This window comes from Camelus bactrianus, chromosome 2 (assembly GCF_048773025.1).
Source record: "Camelus bactrianus isolate YW-2024 breed Bactrian camel chromosome 2, ASM4877302v1, whole genome shotgun sequence".
Taxonomy (NCBI): Eukaryota; Metazoa; Chordata; class Mammalia; order Artiodactyla; family Camelidae; genus Camelus; species Camelus bactrianus.
In genome coordinates, this window is record NC_133540.1 from 19,546,328 (window position 1) to 19,568,655 (window position 22,328).

The 22,328-nt window shown below is 47.6% G+C and overlaps 1 protein-coding gene across 2 annotated transcripts in view; it reads left to right on the forward strand.

The window, feature by feature from the left end:
• ETFDH (electron transfer flavoprotein dehydrogenase) overlaps positions 1–22,048 on the forward strand; it is a 31,329-nt gene extending 9,281 nt beyond the window's left edge. The window contains exons 2-13 of one of the 2 annotated variants that reach the window (XM_074376694.1): positions 1,663–1,803; positions 2,185–2,414; positions 3,926–4,007; positions 4,446–4,564; positions 6,786–6,863; positions 12,513–12,659; positions 13,892–14,032; positions 15,177–15,320; positions 18,230–18,398; positions 19,723–19,905; positions 20,183–20,407; positions 21,678–22,048. In XM_074376694.1, the coding sequence (XP_074232795.1) occupies positions 1,663–1,803; positions 2,185–2,414; positions 3,926–4,007; positions 4,446–4,564; positions 6,786–6,863; positions 12,513–12,659; positions 13,892–14,032; positions 15,177–15,320; positions 18,230–18,398; positions 19,723–19,905; positions 20,183–20,407; positions 21,678–21,841 (1,823 nt within the window). In that variant the 3' untranslated portion in view covers positions 21,842–22,048. The remainder of the gene's footprint in view (positions 1–1,662; positions 1,804–2,184; positions 2,415–3,925; positions 4,008–4,445; positions 4,565–6,785; positions 6,864–12,512; positions 12,660–13,891; positions 14,033–15,176; positions 15,321–18,229; positions 18,399–19,722; positions 19,906–20,182; positions 20,408–21,677) is intronic. The other variant, XM_074376701.1, reaches the window with a different exon arrangement.
• Positions 22,049–22,328: the final 280 nt, after the last annotated feature.

Sequence of the window (22,328 nt, forward strand, 5' to 3'; positions counted from 1 at the left end):
CATACTGCGTTTCCCCAGGAGTGAACGAGAGCTCCTGCTGCTCCACTGTGTCCTCTTAGCATTTGGTGATGTCTGTGTTCTGGACTTTGGCCGTTCCGATAGGCATGTAGTCCTATCTCATTGTTTTAATTTGCAGTTCCCTAATGACACAAGATGTCCAGCATCTTTTCCTAGGCTTGTTTTCCATCTAAATATCTTCTTTGCTGAGGTATCTATTCAGATCTTTTGCCCATTTCTCAATTGAGTTGTTTTCTTGTTGGGTGTTTATGAGTGCTTTGTATATTTTAGATTCCAGCTCTTTATCAACTGAGTGTTTTGCAGCCTCTGGCTTAGCTTTTCATTCCCTCACGTTGGCATTTTAGTGCCTCTGATTTACGACTCTAGTGTGCCTTTTAACAGAAAATTACACTGAAAAAGCACTAACCTGCTTAATAATATCATGAGTCATAAATGAGTACCCTAATAAAGGAGAATATAAAAAGGACCGATAGTCAGTCAGCAAATATTTATGCCTATATATAGGCTCACACTGGGACCTACTCTGCCTCTTCTCCCACAGCAGACTTCTAAGTGATTATAGCTCCAGATGTAAGTGTTTATGTCTTCCGGGGCTATTCCCAAGGGAGGATTCTCTGTCCTGCCTTTTACATGGGGAGGATTACCAGAGAAGGAGTGAGAACTGGAAGAAACGGGCGTAAGTTGGGGGGGGGGGGGTTGACGTAGGAATGCCTCTGGGAAGACGGGAAGGGTAAGCCGCGTAAATCCGCAGGCAGAAGGGTTAGTCCCAGTGAAGCTGTTGTGACCTGAGAGCATGAAGGGAGGGTGGGCACAAGTACAGATTACACCAGCGCTGGAGGCCGGAGCGCAGAGAGTTCCCACCTGGGCGCCCTTCCTTTCCATGAGGTTTGATGTGTGGGGCTTCAGGTAAGGGAGGGAGGGAGACGGAGGTGAAGGTTTAAGGACAACAGAGGTTTCATGAACATTCTTGCAGATAAATCTTTGCACACTTCTGTTTATTTCCATAAAATTACGTTTGCTAACTCAAAGAATATACCCATTTTTGAGGCGCTCAGAAGTTACTGGCATATGGGAGGGTCAACTTAATTTAACAGGAAGCTGAGCATAGAATATGATTTGTCCACATTGTCCCAGCGTTGTCTTTAACACTGCCCCTCGTTACTCTCAGAAGCGGCCAGTTCAGATGACAGCTTACACAGTCATCCTGTTTCTAGGATAAGTTTGACGTGAAGGAAACTGGATCATTTGTTAGATGCTCTGTAAATATGACTAATTGAAAGCCCTGCTTTGTGAGGAAAGGCTCTGAATTGTTCATCCAGGACAGAGCGCACCTGTCATGTCACCTGACAGCTCCACAGCGAGAGCTCACTCTTCCCTGACCCTACTGATATCAGACCAACCTAGAAACCCTTTACTCTTTCGGATGAGGAAACTGAAATCTAGAGAAGTTAAGTGATCTGTTTAAGGTTTTAGGGCTAATTAAAGGAAAACTAAACAGAAGCCAGAGAAGATCCCCAATCCTAAGTTTGTTTTGGGGGGTTTTTGCTGGGGGGTTGTTGGGGTTTTTTGCTTAAAAAATTTATTTTCCAGTCAACTCCTGAGTAAAACTAATTAAAAAAAATAACGTTCCTAATTTTTGTGCAGCACATCCATGCTATCATGCCTTAAAAATTAAGAAAAATTACCTACCTCTGTGTGCCGCAAGATGGTCCTCCACTTCTGTAGTTCCTCGAATTACAACCCACTACACCATTTACCCCCGGGACAAGGACAAGCGATGGGAAGGTGAGTGACCGTTTGTGTAAAATCGCTGAGACTCTTCTTTTGGATCCTTCCGTCGGAGTAAATACTGTATCTTTCATGATGGTGTAAAATCATCTGATATTGTATAACTTTACCAAATCTGGTACATATTAATATTTAGATAAGCAGATATTTGAGAAGTGATAGTAATAAACCTCAAAGCCAAAATCAGACGTGCCCTGGAACAGAATGGAAGAGAACGTTCCACTAAGACAATGAAGAATGTAGTGTAATCCTCACGCAGAGCGGAGGGCGACGTGTGTAAACGACGCTCTGAAGGAGGGTGGGGACCTGTGAGCCTGGGCTTCTGTCGGGTCATAGTCACCCAGTGTTTGTTTGTGTTTTCCCCTCCTCCCCTCGCAGGAGTGAACATGGAGAGGTTTGCAGAGGAGGCGGACGTGGTGGTTGTGGGCGCCGGCCCCGCCGGGCTCTCGGCCGCTGCCCGGCTGAAGCAGTTGGCCGCCCAGCACGGCAAGGACCTCCGCGTGTGTCTGGTGGAGAAGGCGGCCCAGATCGGGGCTCACACCCTCTCGGGGGCCTGCCTTGACCCCCGTGCTCTCCAGGAGCTCTTCCCAGACTGGAAAGAGAAGGGAGTATGAAAAATTATTCTCTGTGCTGAGTCTGACCTCTGTAGTAGCTCTGTTTCCAAATTAATGGGATATGGGACACCCTCTTCACAGAATTCTGTCTCTTAGAGGATAATTGGAGATGCAAGTTAAGTTAAAAAGGACCAAAAATCTGAATCATATAGAATACAACTTTAAGATGTCAACTCACTTTTACCTAATGCCTTGCACGTGCTGTGTTTGTGTACCGGCTTTATGAGGAGGCCTCACCTTGAGAAGACCTAGGAATACAGTTTTGGTTTAGAGGGTCTTTCCTAACTTGTTCCGTAGCTGTTTATATCACTGTTCTTAATAATGTTAGGTAGCTTCCTTGAGATGTTGCAGTATCTAAAGCCACAGGGAATAACTGAATCTAATTTTCTAAGGAAATAATAGTAATAATAAATTAAATAATCTAAGCAGAAAAATCTCTGGCATGATACATAGAGAAGCAAAGTCTGGTATGATGGCACTGTTTTATTTGTATGTCCTTGGTTAAACTCTTATACTCTGTGTATCTCAGTTTTTTCCTCTATCAGATATGTAACTACACCTCTCCCACCTCTCAGGTTATAGAGTGTTGAGTATCTGTGAATACACTTCGTAAAGACTGAAAAAACAAAAGTCAGCCAAGTGAATCTAAAGGTCAAATTAGCCTTATTTGGTGACTTGTGAGTCGTCTAGGGAATAGAAAGGGGCTCCAAAGAGCTGCTGGAAAGGAGAGGTTTCTGAAGGCCGAGGGGTGGGGCACACGATCACAAGCAGGAGGATTAGTCCAGGCACTGTCACCGTCCAGGCAGGGTCTACGGGAGGCGACCTCGTTAGTACGGGGAGCGAGACCACGGTGACGGTGACGTACCTCGGAGAGGCTGAGGCGGGACCAAGCTGGGCTGCGGCCGTGGTGCTTAGCACACGTGACCGCACTCCTCTCTAAAGCAGCACACTCCTTTCACCTAGAAATACCATGGTTGTGCCTGATGAACGTTCTCTCTTCAATCGTACGTCAGAAGTGGGTATCTTTGACTTACTGACATAATATCAGATCTAGGAGAAAACGTTTTTCAGACCGAGGCCTTATGTAGCTGGGCAGGTCCAGTCCACTCCACACATGTTAATTGTCTTTACCTGAAGGAAAAATAAAACTTCTCTTCTGTTTCCATCGAGCAGGAAGTGACAGCTGGAAGCAGGTGCCTAGGCTCATGTCCCACAGAGACAGGGAGACAGGCAGCTACCCTCCTTGCCTTCACATTCCAAAGACAGCCCTCCAGGCCCCCGAGAAAGACAGTCCTGAGATGCAGACTGGCTTACTCAGGTTTTAGAAAGATTCCCACCCATCTCAGGGAGACAAGGATTGACAGTGTCGAGTTTTCCAAAGGAATTGATGAAGGAGAAGTGAGGAGGATCGCTCTCTTTCCTTTTTGATACAGTTTTTTTGTTTGTTATTTATATTTCACGGGTATGAGCTAAAAACATCCTTTTCTCTCCCCTTTTATTTCCAGGCCCCACTGAACACTCCCGTAACAGAAGATCGATTTGGGATTTTAACAGAGAAATACAGAATCCCTGTGCCAATTCTTCCAGGTAGGGAATGATAGACAGTCGTCGAATGTACAGTCCCACAGCTGGAGGGAACTACATGTCCTCTGGGGAAAGCTCTTCCTCTTATAGTTGAGAAAAGTAAAGCCCAGGGTCTTGAAGGACTTCCCCACAAGCCAGCTGTGAAACTCTGGGTAGGAAGGCAGGACTAGAGCTCGGTTCTTCTGTCTTCTAGTCTAGAAGAATTGAGGTAGTCTTGTAAGCCACCAGAAATGTTTAAGTTAGTTCTGTAATGTTGTTTTCAATTTAGTCATTTGAGTTCTAAACCAGAATTGTTGGAAAATAAATTGAATACTGGCCTTAAGATAATGTGTGTATTTATGCAGAAATTACATGTGATTAGAATTTCTAAATTGAGTATATATGTTCTGGAGATGTTTACCAATGAAAAGTCCGACGTGTAAAATGAGCGTATGTTTACAGGTCTCCCCATGAACAACCACGGCAACTACATCGTGCGCCTGGGGCACCTGGTGAGCTGGATGGGCGAGCAGGCGGAAGCGCTCGGGGTGGAAGTCTACCCCGGCTACGCGGCCGCCGAGGTGGGTGCGGCTCCGTGGCTGGTGCTTAGTGGATGGGACCCCTTTGTCTGTGGAGTATAACCCAAGAATGGTGCAGAGTAAATAAATAAATATTTTAGAAAGGCCATAGGATTTTAGAATTGCAGGATTAGAGGGAATCCTAACAAGAGCTAATCCAAAGAATGCTTGAATCCCTCGTGCCTACACCAAGTGGTCGTCCGGCGTGGGACTGAACACACCAAGGGTGAAGAAGGCCTCTGACGTCTGGGTTGTTGGTAAAACCCTCTTCCTTGCAGTGAAGAGACATTTATGCACTGTTCTGTACTACAGAGAGCGACCCTGTGTCCCCTTCCAAGGGCAGCTTTCCAGTTACGATGACGCCCTGCTCTTCTTCCCCACCTTCATTGGTGTGTTTCTTTCCCCGATGACATATTGTTCATTCTTAGAGCCGTCATGTAACGTACTTCGAGATGCGTCTGTTTTGTCGCCGTCCTCTGAGCGCATCCCCTGTTGTCCCCTCCTTAAAGCAGCACGGGGAGGAATTCCAGCCTCGTGTGCAGCAGGACTGTTGCCGCCTTCATTCTAGAAGCTGTTCTTCCAATAATTCCCTCAAAAGAACTCTTTTGGCAGCCACATCCTACTGTAGCTTCTCACTAAGTATTATTGGGAAATTATTAAAAACAAAGTCTCCTGCCAACGCAGAAAAAGCACCTCTCCAAATTATAAAGAAGACTGAAACAGTGTTACTACTGAATGAGCACTAAGCCGAGACCTCAGCGCAGTTACGGGCCGTCCACCCCCTCACGTAGCCGGGCAGCTGCGATGTGTTACATGCGTGCTCACGATCTTTATCCAGGGAAGTAAAGCCTGCTGTGTCTCCTTGACCCGCAGGGAGGGACAGCTTGGAACAGCAGGAAGCCCGGACTACCCCGCAGACGGAGACGGACACCATGCTCGGTGTTCACACGGCAGAGCCGTCTCTGAGGCCCCTCGAAACGCACAGCTGAGATACAGGCCTGCGGCGGGGCTCATTTCGCTCCTAACTGACACGCTTCCCATAGATCTAAGAGAGACAGGAAAGGACTTATAGTTAAGTTGTCTGAAGGAAACGCTAGAAGGTTCTGCATGGGAGCAGGAGTTCTTTTGTTCTTGTCACCAGCGAAAACTCAAAAAACGTTCTCGCCCTGACAGTGTGCAAGTCAAACAAAACACCCGGGTCCCCGCGGTGCGCCTGCTGCTGCTGGCTGCTGTTCCCCGGGGCACAGGTGTGCACGTGGCTGTGCCTTTCTCCTCATAAGCTGTTCTTGACCGGGAGTCACTGTCTCAGTCACAGCAGGTGGTTTGCAGAGTCCGTGACTTTCGGGTTTTGAACGTGTGCGCACGCATGCGCATGAGCGCGCCCGTGCACGCGCACGCACACACATTCTCAGAGGGCCCCGCAGCTCTCCTGCACCTCTTCTGCACCTCTCCTCCTCATCGGTGTTTGTTACTAGGAGGCCGACCTCCAGTCCAGGCCACAGCCACATCCTGCTGTTGCTGTGTTTCCCGGGTGCCCAATAAAAGGTTGATAACTGTTTGTCATAGCCCTGCTGCTAGTCCTGCTCCGCCTTTCCACTCCCGGGCTTCCTGCGGTGTGATGATAACTACACTTTGTTCTCTCCTATCCAAAGAGCGTTTTCCTCCAGAGGAAACAAAGCAAGTAAGGGCTACGGAGAATTGTTATTTTTCATCTTCGGAATCACACTTTTGGACAGTTTCCCTCCTTCCTCCGTGGTCTGGAAACAAGCTTGAGTCACCTTCAGGCTGTCTTCAACCCCTCTGTGATGTCTGTGTCCGGGTCGCAGCTCCCTGGGGACAGAGCTTCCCCGACAGTGTCCTTGTCCCACCCCACTGGCAGCCCTCGCCTGTCCTGGCCCTGACTCCAGGTTCACGCATGTGTCTCTGACCCCCGAACCCAGCAGAAGTCTCCCTGCTGCATCTCGCCTGCTTTGCCAGTGTCCCCTCCGCCAGCCCCGTCCCTCCCCATCAGATGGAGCATTTCTTCCATCTCTGCCTGTCTGGGCCGCATTCTGCTCCATCTAGAAGGCTGTGTCTTAGAAACTTGCCTTTTTTTCCCTGGAACATCCTTAAGCCTGTCATCAAGAGGACAGGTTCACCTCCTAGAAAATCTAGGGCTGTTCGTTGTTTCTTTCCAAGGCAGTTACGAATCCTGAGGTGATAAGGAAATGTGTTTGCATTCTAGGTCCTTTATCATGAAGACGGAAGTGTGAAGGGGGTCGCTACCAACGATGTAGGGATACAGAAGGACGGGGCACCAAAGGTAACCGCTGAGGGTCTGCACTGAGCAGGCCGGTGGGGCAGGTGGGGGTTGGGAGGGCCAACTCGCAGGCGGTATAGCTCGGCCTGGCTGCAGACTGCACATGAGTGAGTAGCGGTGTTAATGTGGACTCTCTCTCATTGGTAAAAATACAGAAGCATTTTTGCACTGAATGTAATTTAGGCAAGTAAATATAACATGTAAGAATAATTTTTTTTAAGATAAAAACTTGACTCCTACGAATATAAAACAAACACGTCACAGATTTTATTTCACTCATTAGTTAATGAGGGTATCAGTAAGATGTGGTCGTTCAATGAGAAATTGGGAGTCCGGGATTTGCAGACACATACTACTGTACATAAAAGAGGTAAACAGCGAGGTCCTACTGTAGAGCGCCGGGAACTACATTCAGTATCTCGTAATAGCCTATAATGAAAGAATATGGGGGAAGGGTGTGTGCTTAGCGTGGACAAGGTCCTGGGTTCAATCCCCAGTACCTCCATTAAATAAATAAGTAAACAAACAAACCTAATTGCCTCCCCACCCCCAAAAAAATAATAATAAAACAAAAAATTTTTTAAAAAGAAAAAGAATATGAAAAGGAATATATATATGTATAAATACATAACTCAGAAATTGACACAACATTGTAAACTGAATATGCTTCCATAAAGATATTTTTAAAAACCTATGTAAGAGTGAGAATATAAAGTGAGGGAAGAGAAAAAACAAGTGGCCTAGGAAAAAACAAAAAACAACAAACATACCACGTAGGTCAGGGACCAGCCACTCCACCGCCTCCAGTCCCCGTGCCTGAGGGCAGGAGTCATTGGCAGTGTTGCCGTCAGTAATGCGGATGCAGTCTTTGCCAGGAGTTTGACATCTTTAGGTAAATGGAAACCTGATTGCCTTCCTCTCATTCAGAAGTTTCCACAAATAGTTAATTTGGGGTTCATAAAAGAAGAGCCCTTGAGACTCGGATCTCACACCCTGTAAGATTTCTTGGAAAGGACAAGGAAAAATGCCTTGTGTTCCTACAGTGACAAGAACAAAACACACGTTCACGCTTGCATAAATTAACTCATCTCTTCATGCTGGTTTGTTCCTTGTCTGAAGTTCCCAACCAGCTGAGAGGCTCCGTGAGGGCCGGCCCGGAGCCGGCATGGTGCCAGGCCATGCCAGGCCTTGCCAGGGCCTCCGGCAGCCTCGGGAGCTCAGCCTGTCCTCTCTGCTGTTCTTTTTGGTTTGCCTTTAATCATGTGGAAGGAGAGTGGGTTCCCAGAGCTGTGTTAGTTCCAGGCATACAGCATAGTGACTCGGGCACCTGTTCTTTGCCATTGTGGGTCACAACCGTTCTTCAGTAGAGTTGGGCTCCCAGGCCGGCGCCCCCCGAAGCACAGCCTCCTGCTCTTAGTCTCCCCATTCCGCCATCCCTCCCGGTGGTCTGACCGCTGCACCAGAGTCGCGCGAGGTCTGGAGGCTCGGTGGGCTTGTCAGCAGGGCCCAGGAAGGTGATTGAACAAGCCCCAGGGTGTCTCATGCATCCCTGGGTTTTCAAACAACCGTTACCTCACACTGCCGCTCATAGCGCGTCTGAGCCCAGGCTCAAGTGCCCACAGCGCAGGGCTGGACCGGCAGTGCGAGTTTGCAGCCAAGTCAGAGTTTATCGCAGGGCGCCGAGCCAGGGTCAGGTCAGGGCAGGTCCCCTGCCGCCTGGTCTCTGACTTGGGGATTCTTTGAACAGGAAGAACAAAGAGGCTAGGATTAATCACTGTCTGGTGCCGGTTCTGTGATGTTTCATAATCCAGTTTCAGGAGTCAGGATGTCCATGGTTTACAATTCTCAGGCAGGTGGTCCACGACTGGGGTGGGCGCTCTTTGAGCTCCTCCTGCCCTGAGTGTGTACGTCCGATGCATGGGGTGTCCCGCAGCAGCTCTGGTCATGACCGACTGTCCACAGCAGCAGCCTGGTCATGCCTCTGGGTGGTTGGTGTTCAGTAGCAGAGGGTCGAGGTCAGAGGGAACGAGGAAGGAGTAAAGTCTTGAATAGAGAGATTAGCCATGAACTTGGTGAGGGAACTCAGGCGTGGGGGGCTCAGTAACAATTAAAGGATGTCGTTTTCTCTGACTTCTCTCCTGTGTTGTGGTTACTCTTTTCTGTATCATGATCATTTAATTTTAAATCACATTTTATTCTTTAAAAATTTGCATATTTACTATTACAGCAAAACCGGAGCACACAAAGTCTACCATTCTGATATTTCCTGTGTGTGTGTGTGTGTGTGTGTGTGTGTCCTGGTATTTGTCCAGGGTGTGTTTTGTGTTCTGTGCTCTGTAGTTGTAGAAATAGTTGTGTCGTCTATGTTGTATTTATACGGACAGAAAAGCCTAGAAGAGTGCAGTGGACTCTTAGTAACCGAAACTCCCAAATCAGAGGTTTTAGAAAAGTACTTTGGTACAACAGGTCGGGGGGAGCAAGGTGTGATTCTGCTTACCCCGCTGGTCCACCTCTGCCAGCCCAGCACACTCAGGCTCCTCCACGTCCTCTCCCTGACACTCGTCCACCACAGACCCCCACCTGTCACCCAGGGTCAGTCCTCTGTCCTCTCACGGCCCCGGAGGCAGGACCGGCTCAGCGGGCTAACGTCTCCCTCCTGGAAAAACCGTCTGGCTTCCACGCCACCTCCTGTCGGTTTCCTTGTGTTTTCGGGGCCTCTTGCCGCCTTGCTTGCTCCTCCTCCCCTCCCTCCCGTCCTCCGAACAATCCAGGCTCCAGGCTGCATGTCGGGTCCACACCTACGTTCTCTGCAGGCCCACGGCTTTGAATGCCTCCTCCCTGAGTCCGGACCACGTGTCCTGCTGCTTATTCCACAGCCCCAGCCTCAGGTCTGTTAGGCGCGTGGCTGTAAGAAGTGGGATTTGGACGTGCTTCCGTTTCCCAGGTCTGTAAGTAACTTGCCCGGGGTCAGACGGCCCTGAGTGGAGGGGCTGGGATGGGGGTCCGGCACACGGAGGGGAGGCTGCCTCTAAGAGGAAGCGGGAGTGTGCTCAGGGATGTTCAGTTCGTTAAGCTAGAATTGTTTCATAAGTGGTGCTGGGAAAACTCCCTGTCCTTCTGGGAGCAAAGAGAGTCGGACCCTCATTTTTTCTTAACGGTCATGATTTTGTAAAACAGTAAAAAAAAAATCAGAAAGAAATCTAGGTTACAGTCACAGCCTAGGGGTGGAGTGAGCCATCCTGTGTAGGCAAGAAATTGAAAACCTGTAAGAGATAGACCTCTTTTAAGTATTTAAAACTTAGACACTTCTGTGTGCCGGAAATACTATAGAGTCTGCGAATAAGCAGAGATTGGGCAAAACATACTTGACTGCCTGTGATGTCAGAGAGCCCGTGTACACTGACAAGAAAAAGACAGCACGTTAAAAGATGGGCAGAATCTTACAGAGTGACAGTTCACGGAAGAGCAGGTGCTGGCGAGCCCTCCCTGTGAGGAGTGTCGTCCGCAGTGTCACACCTCCCGGAGCCCCTCCCACTCGCCTGGAGACCTCCCTCCCCGCCCCATCCTGACACCATGTGCTCCTCCCAGGGCACTGTCACAAGTGTGATTATACCCTCAGGTCCTTACTGAGCTCTGCTCTGTGACTCGCCTGCAGGAAAGGGACGTGTCTTCCTTTCTTTCTCTCTCTCTCCCTGTGCCTGGCGTAGAACCTGGCACACTGAGGTGCTCATTTAGTAGTTCTTCAATCAAAAAGGAAAAGATGCTGGAAACAGTGGTCAGGAAAGTGCAGATTAAAACAGCAGTGATTTGGCACCGCACTTGGCGAAACTGTAAGAGGCACCGTTAGCTCTGTCAGCAGCTGGGCCCAGGGAGGGGTCTTCTCACACTGCAGGTGGGGATGTCAGCTGCTTCAGGCTTCGGGGCAGACCGTCTGGTGATACCCAGCAAGATGAAAAGAGGTGTGCCCTCTGACCTTCCGGTGCCCCCCTGGGAACCTCCTCCAGGAACAAGAGCACCAGTATCGTAAGGGTCCTGTACAGGGGTGTCCTCTGTGTGACACTGTTTACTGTCGCAGATGAACTGGACACAGAGTGGCTGGCTGTTGTCCACTAACAGAATGGCTGAATGACCTCCGGTGCCCCCCGGACTACTGCCCAGACACTAAAGAGGGAGGTTGGAGCTGCCCGGTCCTTTGACGAGACTCCCTGAAGCGTTACTAGTTAGAAAAATGTGTGTTATATGATCCTCTTTTTGTAAAATAAACCAGGAACCAAAAAAGTTTAAGTGTCTGTGGAAGTGTCTCAGTGCGTATATGTGTATGTCACATGCCAGGCTGACAACACGCTTTACAGACGAGTACAGTGTAATGTAGTGAGAGACAGGGGACAGTAAAAAGGTGTCACCTCTAGACTGTGCATGTGCATGACGGTGGGGGAGCACCGCACAAGAAAAACAGACACCAGCAAACGCTAGTAGCGAAAGGTGTGAAATTAGTCATGAAATAGTTCGTACCATTTAGACCAAAAATATTTAGCACCAAGGATATTAATCTGAGCGGTGCTTGTAACAGTGAAACACACTGGAACAACCTAAATGTACAGCTGTTGAGAATTGGTTGAAAAGTTAGAGGAATCTATTCAAGCATTAGAAAAATCAAGCTTTATTTGGTGTATATTGCCTTCGGCAAGTCACTTTATAACATGAAAACAGTTATGAAACGTTTCGTCCACGTCAGCCTTTTTTTGTGTGAATGTGTCTGTGTGCATGTGTACATGCAAATCTATGAACAGAGAGGTATCGGTAAATAACATATTTTATAAGAGATTTTCTTATTCTGTATTTCTTTATTCAGTAACTATTGGGTAACTACCATGTGCCAGATGTAAGTGCAAAATACAGACAGCAGTAGAGAAGGAGCTGAGTCGGAGCTTTATTCTCCCTTTGGGAGAAACATTTCAGTTCTATCGTGCACCTCCAGCAGGAGATAGCAAGTAAGATTAAAGTGCATGCGAGTCGTTGAGTATATTTAGATCCTGACTGTGTTAGAAAGATGAGTAGACTCTGTATACACTTTTTTATTCATGGAAATTTTCTGGCATGATTCACAAGAAAGCTACTCATAGTATTTTTTGCTTCAGGTCATGGGACTGGAAAATCAGGAACAGCAGAGAGATGGCCTTTCACTTTACAAAAAAGTTTTTAAATTATGTAGCTTTCAGGTGTCCAGCGTTGTAATTCAACGTCTGTAGACGCTGCAGAGTGATGACACCTCAAGTCTGGTTCCCGTCGGTCACCATACAGTTGATCCCTTCCCCCGCCTCGCTACCCCCTTCACTCCTACCTTTATTGTCACTTGTAGATAATTCGGGTGGGGGTGGTGAGCATGCTTTATTTGTTTTTTTTTTTAATTCTTACAGATTTAACCATTCAGTCTAGTACCTTTGAGGTCCAAAAGAAAACTGTAACAAAGACACAAGATACGTGATAAAATTTAAATTCGATTCCACGTACAACAGTGCTCTGCTTTACCCTAATATGATATATTTGCACTGTCCCTTCTGCACCTGAGTCATAGTTCAGTTCACAGCTGACGGAGTGTGAATATTTTTTCAGCTGTCAAACATTGCGGTTTAACCGATTTTTATTTCTTAGGCCACCTTCGAGCGAGGACTGGAACTGCACGCCAAAGTCACAGTTTTTGCAGAGGGCTGCCACGGACACCTGGCCAAGCAGCTCTACAGGAAGTTCGACCTGAGGGCCAGCTGTGAGCCCCAGACCTATGGGATTGGGCTGAAGGAGGTATCTGGGCTTGGCTCCATGGTTTTAATTCTGGAAGATGAAGCTTACCTTCATCTGTCTTGCCATGTAGTTTATACAACTGATTTAATTTTACAGTTGTATTTTTTTTATTGACTCAAAATGTTCATAGTGACTGAAAATATTTGGGATTTTTTTTAAGGGACTAGAAAATATTCCTAATCAAAGTCCACTATTCTCTAAATTGTCTGTACATGTTCTAATTGCTTTATCAAATGTTGATTGAAAGAAAAAGTGGAACATATTTGTAACATTGATTTTGTTTTTCATTGTAATGCCGTCTGCCCTAATACAATTTGACCTGCTACCCAAATGCTTTCTGTAAGATGGCCACCCCCCACAGGAATTGTTTATTCAAAATTATAATATAAAGAGAATTTATTTTATGAAATATATACTCAGCTATAGTATAACATTGGAAAATAAGCTTTAAATGAAATTTTAGCCATCTGCAACCTAAAGTGTAATTAGATTAAGTGTTGCATCTTTTCTATTTATCCAGTCTCTAATCTATTTTCTCAAACCCGAGGTTTACTAGTGTAAAAGTTTCCTTATAATTCTTCAGTTAAAAATTTTTTTAGGGTAAAGCTCAGAATGGTTCAGATTCTGTGTGTGACTAGATTCACTGTGTTGTGAATACGGGCTTAGTTGTTCTGGTGGATTGCACAACACTACCTGATGGCCAGTGATGCCTGATTTTTAGATACTGTTTCATACGGAAATGGTTTAAAATTTAAAACTCACCATTGTGAAAGTAAGGTGATGAATCCCCTTCAGCAGGGGAGAGGGTAGTGTGGGAGAGAGTGACCTTCCTTCCTGCAGAATAACAGCTGTGCTGTGAGGTGACAGCTCTGAGGTGCGGGCTTGGTGGGTATTCACAAGGGGGACACGCCCATGTGACCCCCACCCGATCTCCCGGCCCCAGGAAGCTTCCTTGTCTCTCCGATGGCGTCCCCTGTAATCGCCTGGACACCTTCCAGTCTGAGAGTCTCATGAGTGTCTTAGAGTCCCTAACCTTCCCCCCTGTGACTTTGCTCCGACTCATCCTGCTGCGGGGTGACGCCCCTCTCTTGGATGTTTGAAGTCCTCATTCTGTTTCTCCTGTTACAGCTTGTCTCTTGTCACTTTCACACATAAGATACAAACCTTAGTATGTTTTACCCATAGTGATGACATAAACATTTAAATAATACTCTGGGCTTTTTTTTTTTCAGCTGTGGCTTATTGATGAGAAGAAGTGGAAGCCGGGGAGGGTGGACCACACAGTGGGCTGGCCGCTGGACAGACACACGTATGGAGGCTCCTTTCTCTACCACCTGAATGAAGGCGAGCCGCTCGTGGCCCTCGGCCTGGTGGTGAGTTCTGGGCCCGCTGTGGACAGTCCCCGTGAGGGCCTCCAGGGTTATGAAACCAGGGTTCCGCATCCGGAGGCTGTAAAGGGCTTTTCCTGTTTCACGCACTGTCCAGTGTCATCTGTGTGTGACATGCGGTGGCCGCTGTGGATGTTGGGCCGTCGCTGTCCCACTGCACCGGCCCCGTGCCGGCTGCTGCCCGCGTGCCCGAGGCGGCGGGGCCGGCCTTCCTCTGCGGGAGGGAGAACCAGCGCAGGCCAGGCGCTCCGGCCCCGCACCCAGAGACCCGCGGGCGTGCGCCTGCCCCGGGGCCCGGCGCCGCAGAGGTGCAGTGGCTCGCGGCTGGATCCCGTAACCTTGTAAAACAGGAGCATTTTCTCCCTTTCGGTCACTCACATCTTTGCAACAAACTACATCTTGACCGTTACAAGAAATGGGAAGACCATTCCCTGTGGCCGCACCTGCACTTGGCCGCAGCCTGTGGTTTAGGCCACGATTAGGCTTGTCGCCGTGTTAAGTGCGTGCGGGTTCGCTGTGCTCAGCGCAGCGCTGTTGTGTGGTTTGTACAGAAACTTCATCTTTTTCAAAGCAACAAAGGTGTAGTTATTAATTTCAGCGTTTTGGCAATGCCCTGTAAAATAGAACCGGTAGTTCCTGTCCTCTTTTTTTTTCTTTAAGTGTGCTTGCATTCTGCCTCTTCATTCTGGCCTCAGTAGTGCTGTTTCTTTCTGGAGTTGATGTTGATAAACGAATAATAAACTGTGGCAGCTCCTTTTGTAGAAACATAATGCAAGACACCTACCAATATTTTTTTCTAATTTGGACTTAGATTTACAGAGCACAGTATTTATTAGTATGTCCTAAATTGTTTTAAAGTTTTGCCAGTTATAAACACATGGTTTCCTTTTATTTGCCCTTTCTTTTCCAAACAGATTTTACTCAGTTATTTAAATCTCAGTCACTGCATGTATTTTTCTAAGTGTTTTGAGTATAGGAAATTTAATGAATGTATTTTCTGATAAATATTGCTCACTTTTGAGCAATATTTTAGCTTGATATAATTTGAAATAAGTGTCTAATTTAAATATAAAAATTTAGCCTGATATAATTTGAAATAAACATCTAATTTAAATATAAAAATTTTAAGGTTGGTTTAGACTATCAAAATCCGTACCTAAGTCCATTTAAAGAGTTCCAGAGGTGGAAACACCACCCCAGCATCCGGCCGACGTTGGAAGGTGGGAAAAGGATTGCATACGGAGCCAGGGCACTCAATGAAGGCGGCTTTCAGGTAACCCTCCGCACTTTTTCTTGTTTCTGTATTACAAATTCAACCTTGAAATGTGATGTAACAAATGTAGATAAAGAAAAGAAAATTATCTCATAGGAAGAAAATTTAAGTAACTAAGCAAAGCATCCTAGTCTTTATAAAACTGTACCACGACATAGATAAATCAATGACACCGTGAATCCATTTTAAGAATATCTCGATTTCTAGGGACAAATTCATGGGCTTTTTTTGTTTGTTGGTCTGTTTCTAAACAGAAAATTTAAACTATGTGATCAAGATATTTTCCTTTATTCCTTAGCTGCCAGGAAACTCAAGGACAAATGTAATTTTCAGCAAAGGTAATTAATTCATCTCAATTACCTAGTAACATCTATGGCTCTTAGGAGGCCTCTGTTAAGTTTTTACCCTTGATTGCCCTATTTTAGCATCTGTTCAAAATAAGTCCTTCCACATGCAGTCAATGCATAAAGTATATACCAGTAAGATAAAAGCTATTAGTGCTGTTGTGGGAACAGCATGAGACAGGCAAGATGACCTGAAGATCTGCTCTAGAACTTAGACCAGATGGTTTGCTCAAGTTACTTTACTCCTCTGGCCTTCGGGGACCATCTGTAAGATAAAGATGACCCCTTCTGTCTCCTGTGTTCTCGGGATCTAGAACTATTTTAGAAATTGCGTATCTTTAAAAAAGAAAAGTCTGTTGTGAAAGTCACAGATCATAGAAAATTAGGGCGAAGAACTGATTTAACCTTTAAAGTGATGTTCTAAATACATTATTATTGTAACGGTGATTTGTAACATCATAGCAAAATTCTGAATGTAATCACTAGAACCCTAAAATAGCACCATCCCCAAGTTCTGTTAAAGGTACGGGGTACCACTTAGGAGGCGATTTTTGTTTCCAGAATAATTAATTCATGTGAAACAGTGTTTATTAAATTGCCTGTGTTCAAGTCCATTAAGCTCTTTCGAATAATGTCCTCAATACCCACTGTCAGCCCAATTCTGCTCTTTTTAATTCCTAGTGTAAAGGTTTGGCATGTTCAGTAGTAAGGGCAGATTCGTGTTTAAAACACCAGCCTCGTCTGCTTCAGCATCTCGGGTGATTTTTAGATCGACAGAGATGACACCACACACACACACACACACACACACTGTTTACCTAAATTTTCTGACTTAATTAGTTAAAGATGTAGAAACTTAATTTCCATTAAGTTTCTGAAGACTCTTAAGATGTAAAAATTCGGAACATTCAGCTTTATTTTGAGCTAACAAGTATTATCACGTGACTTTTTATTCCTTTCCTCAGTCTGTACCCAAATTCACTGTGCCTGGAGGGTTTCTAATTACTTAGCCCCAGTTTAACGGATGTCCCAGGATGCATTTCTTGGTGCGACTTTTCCTCAGTCCCTAGTTCCTTAACAGGATGCCCAGCTCCCAGTAGCACTGCCCATGCAGGGTAGGGTCCTCCCTGCACTGAAAATCACCCATTCCTTTTGGCCATATTTTTATTCTTAGAACTTAAGCACCAATTTGGAAGAATTTACACCAGCAATCCGTGTCCTTTTATTAAACTTCAGTCTTTGGTTCTTGACTCAAGCCTACTATTAGCAAGGCCCAGCCTTCTTTGAGAAGGTCATTGTCATTCCCCAGGTTCCTGGCCGTCCCCTCTGCTTCCAGCCCTCAGCGTTCCAGAAAGCCCCTCCCGTTGTCTACTCTCTGACCCGTGTGGTTCTGGTGCCAAGCTTGGTGTGAGAAGCAGTCATGCATTCCTTCCTTTCTTGAGGGTCCTGCTGAGGGAACTGGGCCCTGTCCTTTGCCAGCCTGCCTTCTGTCCCCAGCCCCGCCTCTCCCTGTCACAGCTCGAACTCTGTGACCACAGGAGCTGCGGCTGTGGCCGCGGTGGGCTCACCACACCCCCTGCACTGAGGCAGTGGCTTCCCTGTCCCCATGCTCCGCCCCCAGGCCCCTCAGCACTGCCGGCCTGGCCCCCGCCACCCACCACTCTCTTATCAAGACCCATGGCTGTAGGAGTAGCTTCCAGGGGAGGAAAAGCCCAGACGGGAAGCGCACCCCCGCTGGCCCCTCCTTGTCCCTTCTCTAACTGTAGATTACAGTGTGCGCCCCCGCCCACGGTCCCTAAGTCAGCTGCTTGGTGTGGGGCGGAGACAGAAAATATCACCGCCCTTGATCACGCTGCTTCTCATCAGAAATGTGTTCTGACGCCCAAACAACCATCTTAAGTTTTTATTTTGGAGATTCAGCTTATTCTTAGGTTAATGTAAATAGATCATTTAAGGTACTAGCTAATTGTAGTGATGCCGTGATTGGGACCTAGGTCCCCCTCCCTAGACGTCAAAGTAAAACAAAAGGATAAATAGAGTTAAGACAAGATCCTTTGTAAATCATGTGTTACCCCAATGTGTGTAAAAGCAGATTGCAATGTAGATAATAGTCGTTCAGGGTTAGAGAATATTTTTAATTATGACACGGATACGTATAAATAAACACACTTTAAATCTTAATGCTCTGGAGGGGAAGGGTATATAGCTCAGTGGCGGAGCACATGCTTAAGCACGCACCAGGTCCTGGGTTCCATCCCCAGTGCCCCCGTTAAGAAAAACCATAATAAAAATGAACGTTAACGCTCTGGCTTTAAGTCTGTCCCATGTGGATGCATCTTGGAGAGGGAGAATGAAAGGTCTTCATGGACAAATAGTCATATTTCCAGCCCCGTTCTCAGGGGAGGGGGTGCCCTTGCTCCGCTGTCTTCCTTCTCTGTATTCATTTTCATGTCTTTTTTCCCCAGTTTTTCCCTACAGCTTTAAAAGAGGCTGTTAAGTTGGAGTATTGGGTTCTGCTTGTTCAGTGCAAGCTAACAAATGCGCCCTGACTGTTCCTCTCCTCAGTCTATACCGAAACTCACCTTCCCTGGTGGGCTACTGATTGGCTGTAGCCCCGGCTTCATGAACGTTCCCAAGATCAAAGGCACCCACACAGCCATGAAAAGTGGGATTTTGGCAGCAGAATCTATTTTTAATCAACTAACTAGTGAAAATCTCCAATCAAAGACAATAGGTAAGAACTTCCTATTTAGAGTATAGAAAATTGCCAGGGCCTTCAGTGGGACATTTGAAAAGAAGCTATTTAAACACAGAGAGAGGGTGAAAGTAAATACAGTCTAAGACCTCGGTGGTTTCGTGTCTGTTTGGCATGGAGAGAGGCCCGCGTGCCTGCCCTGCACATGAGCATCACCGTGGACAGCGCCCGTTCCTGTACCTCCTGGCCCTCCCGAGTGCGGGCGCAGCCGGCACCGCCACCTGTGCTCCCTCTGCCAGCGGGACCGCTCAGTGCCACCCAGATGTCTCAGAGTAAAGCCGAGCGGCTCAGCCAGCCTTCAGCTGCCCCTTCTCCAGTGCGCCCGTGTCTGCTCGCCGCCCACCCCGGGCCCCTCCCTGGGCTCAGGTCTCTCCTGGTGGCCTTACGTTGGCCCCAAACCAGTTAACCTGCAACACGCGCGTGCACGCGCGCACACACGGGGCATCCAGGCCCTCTTCCCACATTGCGGCCTCCCAGGGTTACTGCCCAGCGTTGGGCTCACTGTGCCATATCCTTATTTATTGCCTCTTGTCTCCCACCTCTTGGATGGAAAACACCGAGAGCAGGGGCTTCATTCACTTTGAGTCACAAACACCAGGAGCTGCTCGATAGACGCTGGATAAAGAAGCCTTGTCCCTTAAGGTCAGGTGACAGACGTTCCTCCAGATAGAATATGCAGCCTGACCACGTTCAAGCGCGTGTGTGGAGGTGGAGGCCAGGGAGGGCAGGAGGGGGGCCCGGGGGGGGGGGCAGGACCAGCCAGCGCAGGCCGGGGGCGCTGGCTGACAGCGGGCCTGAATGCTCCTTGCGTTCTCGCCAAGGACCTGTCCTTGCTGTCCCGGCGGCCCCGCTCCTCTCTCCCACGCAGACAGGACTGGAGCAAGCAGGTCTCCAGGCCCGGGGAGGGGTACAGCCCGCGGGGAGGATGGCCGCCACCGAGCTCGTGAGCCTTAGGCAGAGCCGGTACATGACGGGTTCAACCGTAACAGGCAGAAGTGTGTCACTGATGAGTTGTGAAACGTCCCACTTTTATAGGTACCGTACAGAGTCTTAGCTTCCTTTTGAGATTCACTGAATTTTGACACTAATTTTCCATCTACCAGTTTGGCCTTACTGCCTGTTGACAACATACATGGAAGGGTTATCTTTGTGGAAGACGTCAACACGTGGTCTTCTAGGACCACCCACTTTTTAAAATGGCCTGAGGTTCATCGTTATTTCAGTAGCAAAGTACCCGGACAGTAAGTGCTTTATACTCCTTGTGGCAATTTCACACTTAGCATTTCATGTTCTTAATGAAAAGGACTCCATGTAACTGAGTATGAGGACAGCTTGAAGAAATCTTGGGTGTGGAAGGAGCTGTATGCTGTTCGGAACATCAGGCCGTCCTGCCACGGGGTCCTGGGTGTGTACGGAGGGATGGTTTACACCGGAATCTTCTACTGGATATTCAGAGGGATGGAGCCCTGGACCCTCAGACATAAAGGTAACTCCCCACTCTGAGAGGGTGCATGTCAGTCACTGAAGAGTCAGGAAGGCGCTCTGATGAGTAGTGAAGTTGGCCAACTTTTTTAACGTTTTAAGACTTGCTTTATTGGCGAATTATAAATTCAGTAGCTTTAAGAGAACAGTGTATCATTGTTTTGAGAAGGCTGAAGTCCTGTTTCTTTAGTGTAATATTTACAAGTTTTAATAAAAATGTCTAAACTAAGGAAGTACTTTTAAATGTTATATCTTTATTAAAATCTTCCTCAAAACTTGAGAAGGTTCTGACTCTGATCAGCTCAAGCCAGCCAAGGACTGCACACCTATTGAGTATCCAAAGCCGGACGGACAGATTAGCTTTGACCTCCTGTCGTCCGTGGCTCTGAGCGGAACGAACCACGAACACGACCAGCCGGCACACCTAACCCTGAGGGACGACAGCGTGCCCGTGAGCAGGAACCTGGCCGTGTTCGACGGGCCGGAGCAGCGCTTCTGCCCCGCAGGTCAGTGCGGCCCCGCCCCCCGCCCCCGAAGTCCGTGTAGTCGGAAACGTGCTTCCGGCGTCTTGAGAAACTCCCCTGGCCTGGAAACTGTCGGTGACTCCCACGTCCAGCTCCCTTCTGAAACCTCAGTAACATTCTTGTGGCTCCTACTCTAACTCGCGATGTTAAAGTGGTAGGGAGTTTTCTTAAGCCTGATTCAGGTGGCATTTTTCAAAAAAAAGGAAAAGGCCTTTCCCTGTCTACTCTGAGCCCAAGGTGAGGATGATGGAACAAAGCACCACATGCCTTTCCATGTTCACGTGACTTAAGTCACCTGTCGCGGCTGCTCCTGTAAGTGTACGCACACAAGCGCGTGGCCCGTGTGTACATACCTAAAATACTACACAACAGCCGCCTCCAGCTCAGGGAAACGGTCCCAGGCTTTAGGCCCACGGGAACACTGTGCCTTTTAGTGCTGAGCGGTCACTAGTTGTAGCAGGACCGGGCCTCCCAGGACGGTGGAGCACCACTCAGGGGCGTGGAGACGGAGACCGGCGCCTTCTGGACGGGGACCAGGGTGGGCGCTCCGAGGGCTTTAATCGCCTCTGCCCCACGCGGGCTGTCAGTCACACTGCGGGCGGGGCCCGCACGCCCCGTCCTTGCAGCCGAAGGCGGACACACGCGGGGTACCTCGTTCTGCTGCCGGTTTCCCAGCGTCTGCTCACTTCTTGTCTGTGTCACGTGTAATTTTGCCACTTTTCAAACTTTTCCATGATTAGATGCTGTGACCAGTGATGTTTGTTGTCACTATGACTCACTGAAGGCTCAGATGGTGGTTAGCACTTTTTAGCAATCAAGTATTTTTAATTAAAGCATGTACATTTTTTAGACATAATGCTGTTGCACCCTTGACAGGCGTGGTATGGTGCAAACATACTTATACACATTAGACTCCAGAACGCTCACGTAACTCGCTGTTGCGACGTCAAGGTACCGCGGTGGTCTGGAACCAAACCTGCACCGTCTCCCGAGTACGCCTGTGTATAAAATGAATTCACACCGCTCGACGTCGAGTTCCCTCATTAGTAATACTAACTCGGCCAAATCCTGCTGTACCTTCTGCTTTTGTCTGTAATTTACACCAACAGCAAACGCACACAACAAGATCTCTGTAATAGTCCCTGTGAGTAAACACTGTCTACAAACCTTCAAGGTTTTCATAGCGCACGTCTCCTAGACTTTGAGGTCAAAAGTTAGGGACCTCACAGCACCGTTTTGTTTTTCCTCACAGGAGTTTACGAGTTTGTGCCTTTGGAACAAGGTGATGGATTCCGGTTGCAGATAAACGCTCAGAACTGTGTGCACTGCAAAACATGTGACATTAAAGACCCAAGTCAGAACATTAACTGGGTGGTACCCGAAGGGGGCGGAGGCCCCGCCTACAACGGAATGTGAGGTGCACCTGCTTGCCCGGTGCACCCGACGGCCAGTCTCTCTGAAGTGGGTGGCAAGCTAACTTCAAGTTACCTTACGGAGCATTACTGATCAGAATGTTCATAAAATAATTATCAGGGAAATAACTATATTATATGTAAAACTGTCCCATAAAAAAAATCATGAATATTTCTCTTAAATAAAACTTCGTAAATTATGTAGCATCTATTTACCTCTCCAATTCTTCCAAGATTCAGTACCAACAGCAGAATACACTGTCGGCCTTTCATGTACATCTGACTTGTCAAATCCAAGACTTCAAAGGTAAAACAAGTGTACACTCCAGAGCAGGCCACCACGCTGCTTACGAGTGGTCCTCCTGGATGCAGCGACACACGTCCGCGGCTGCCGAGCTACCAGCGCAGGGCCAAGGAGCCACGATAGACTATCTACCCCTCAGGGAGGCTGCTGACCCCCAACCATGTGTGTCTGTCACCTGCATGTATAA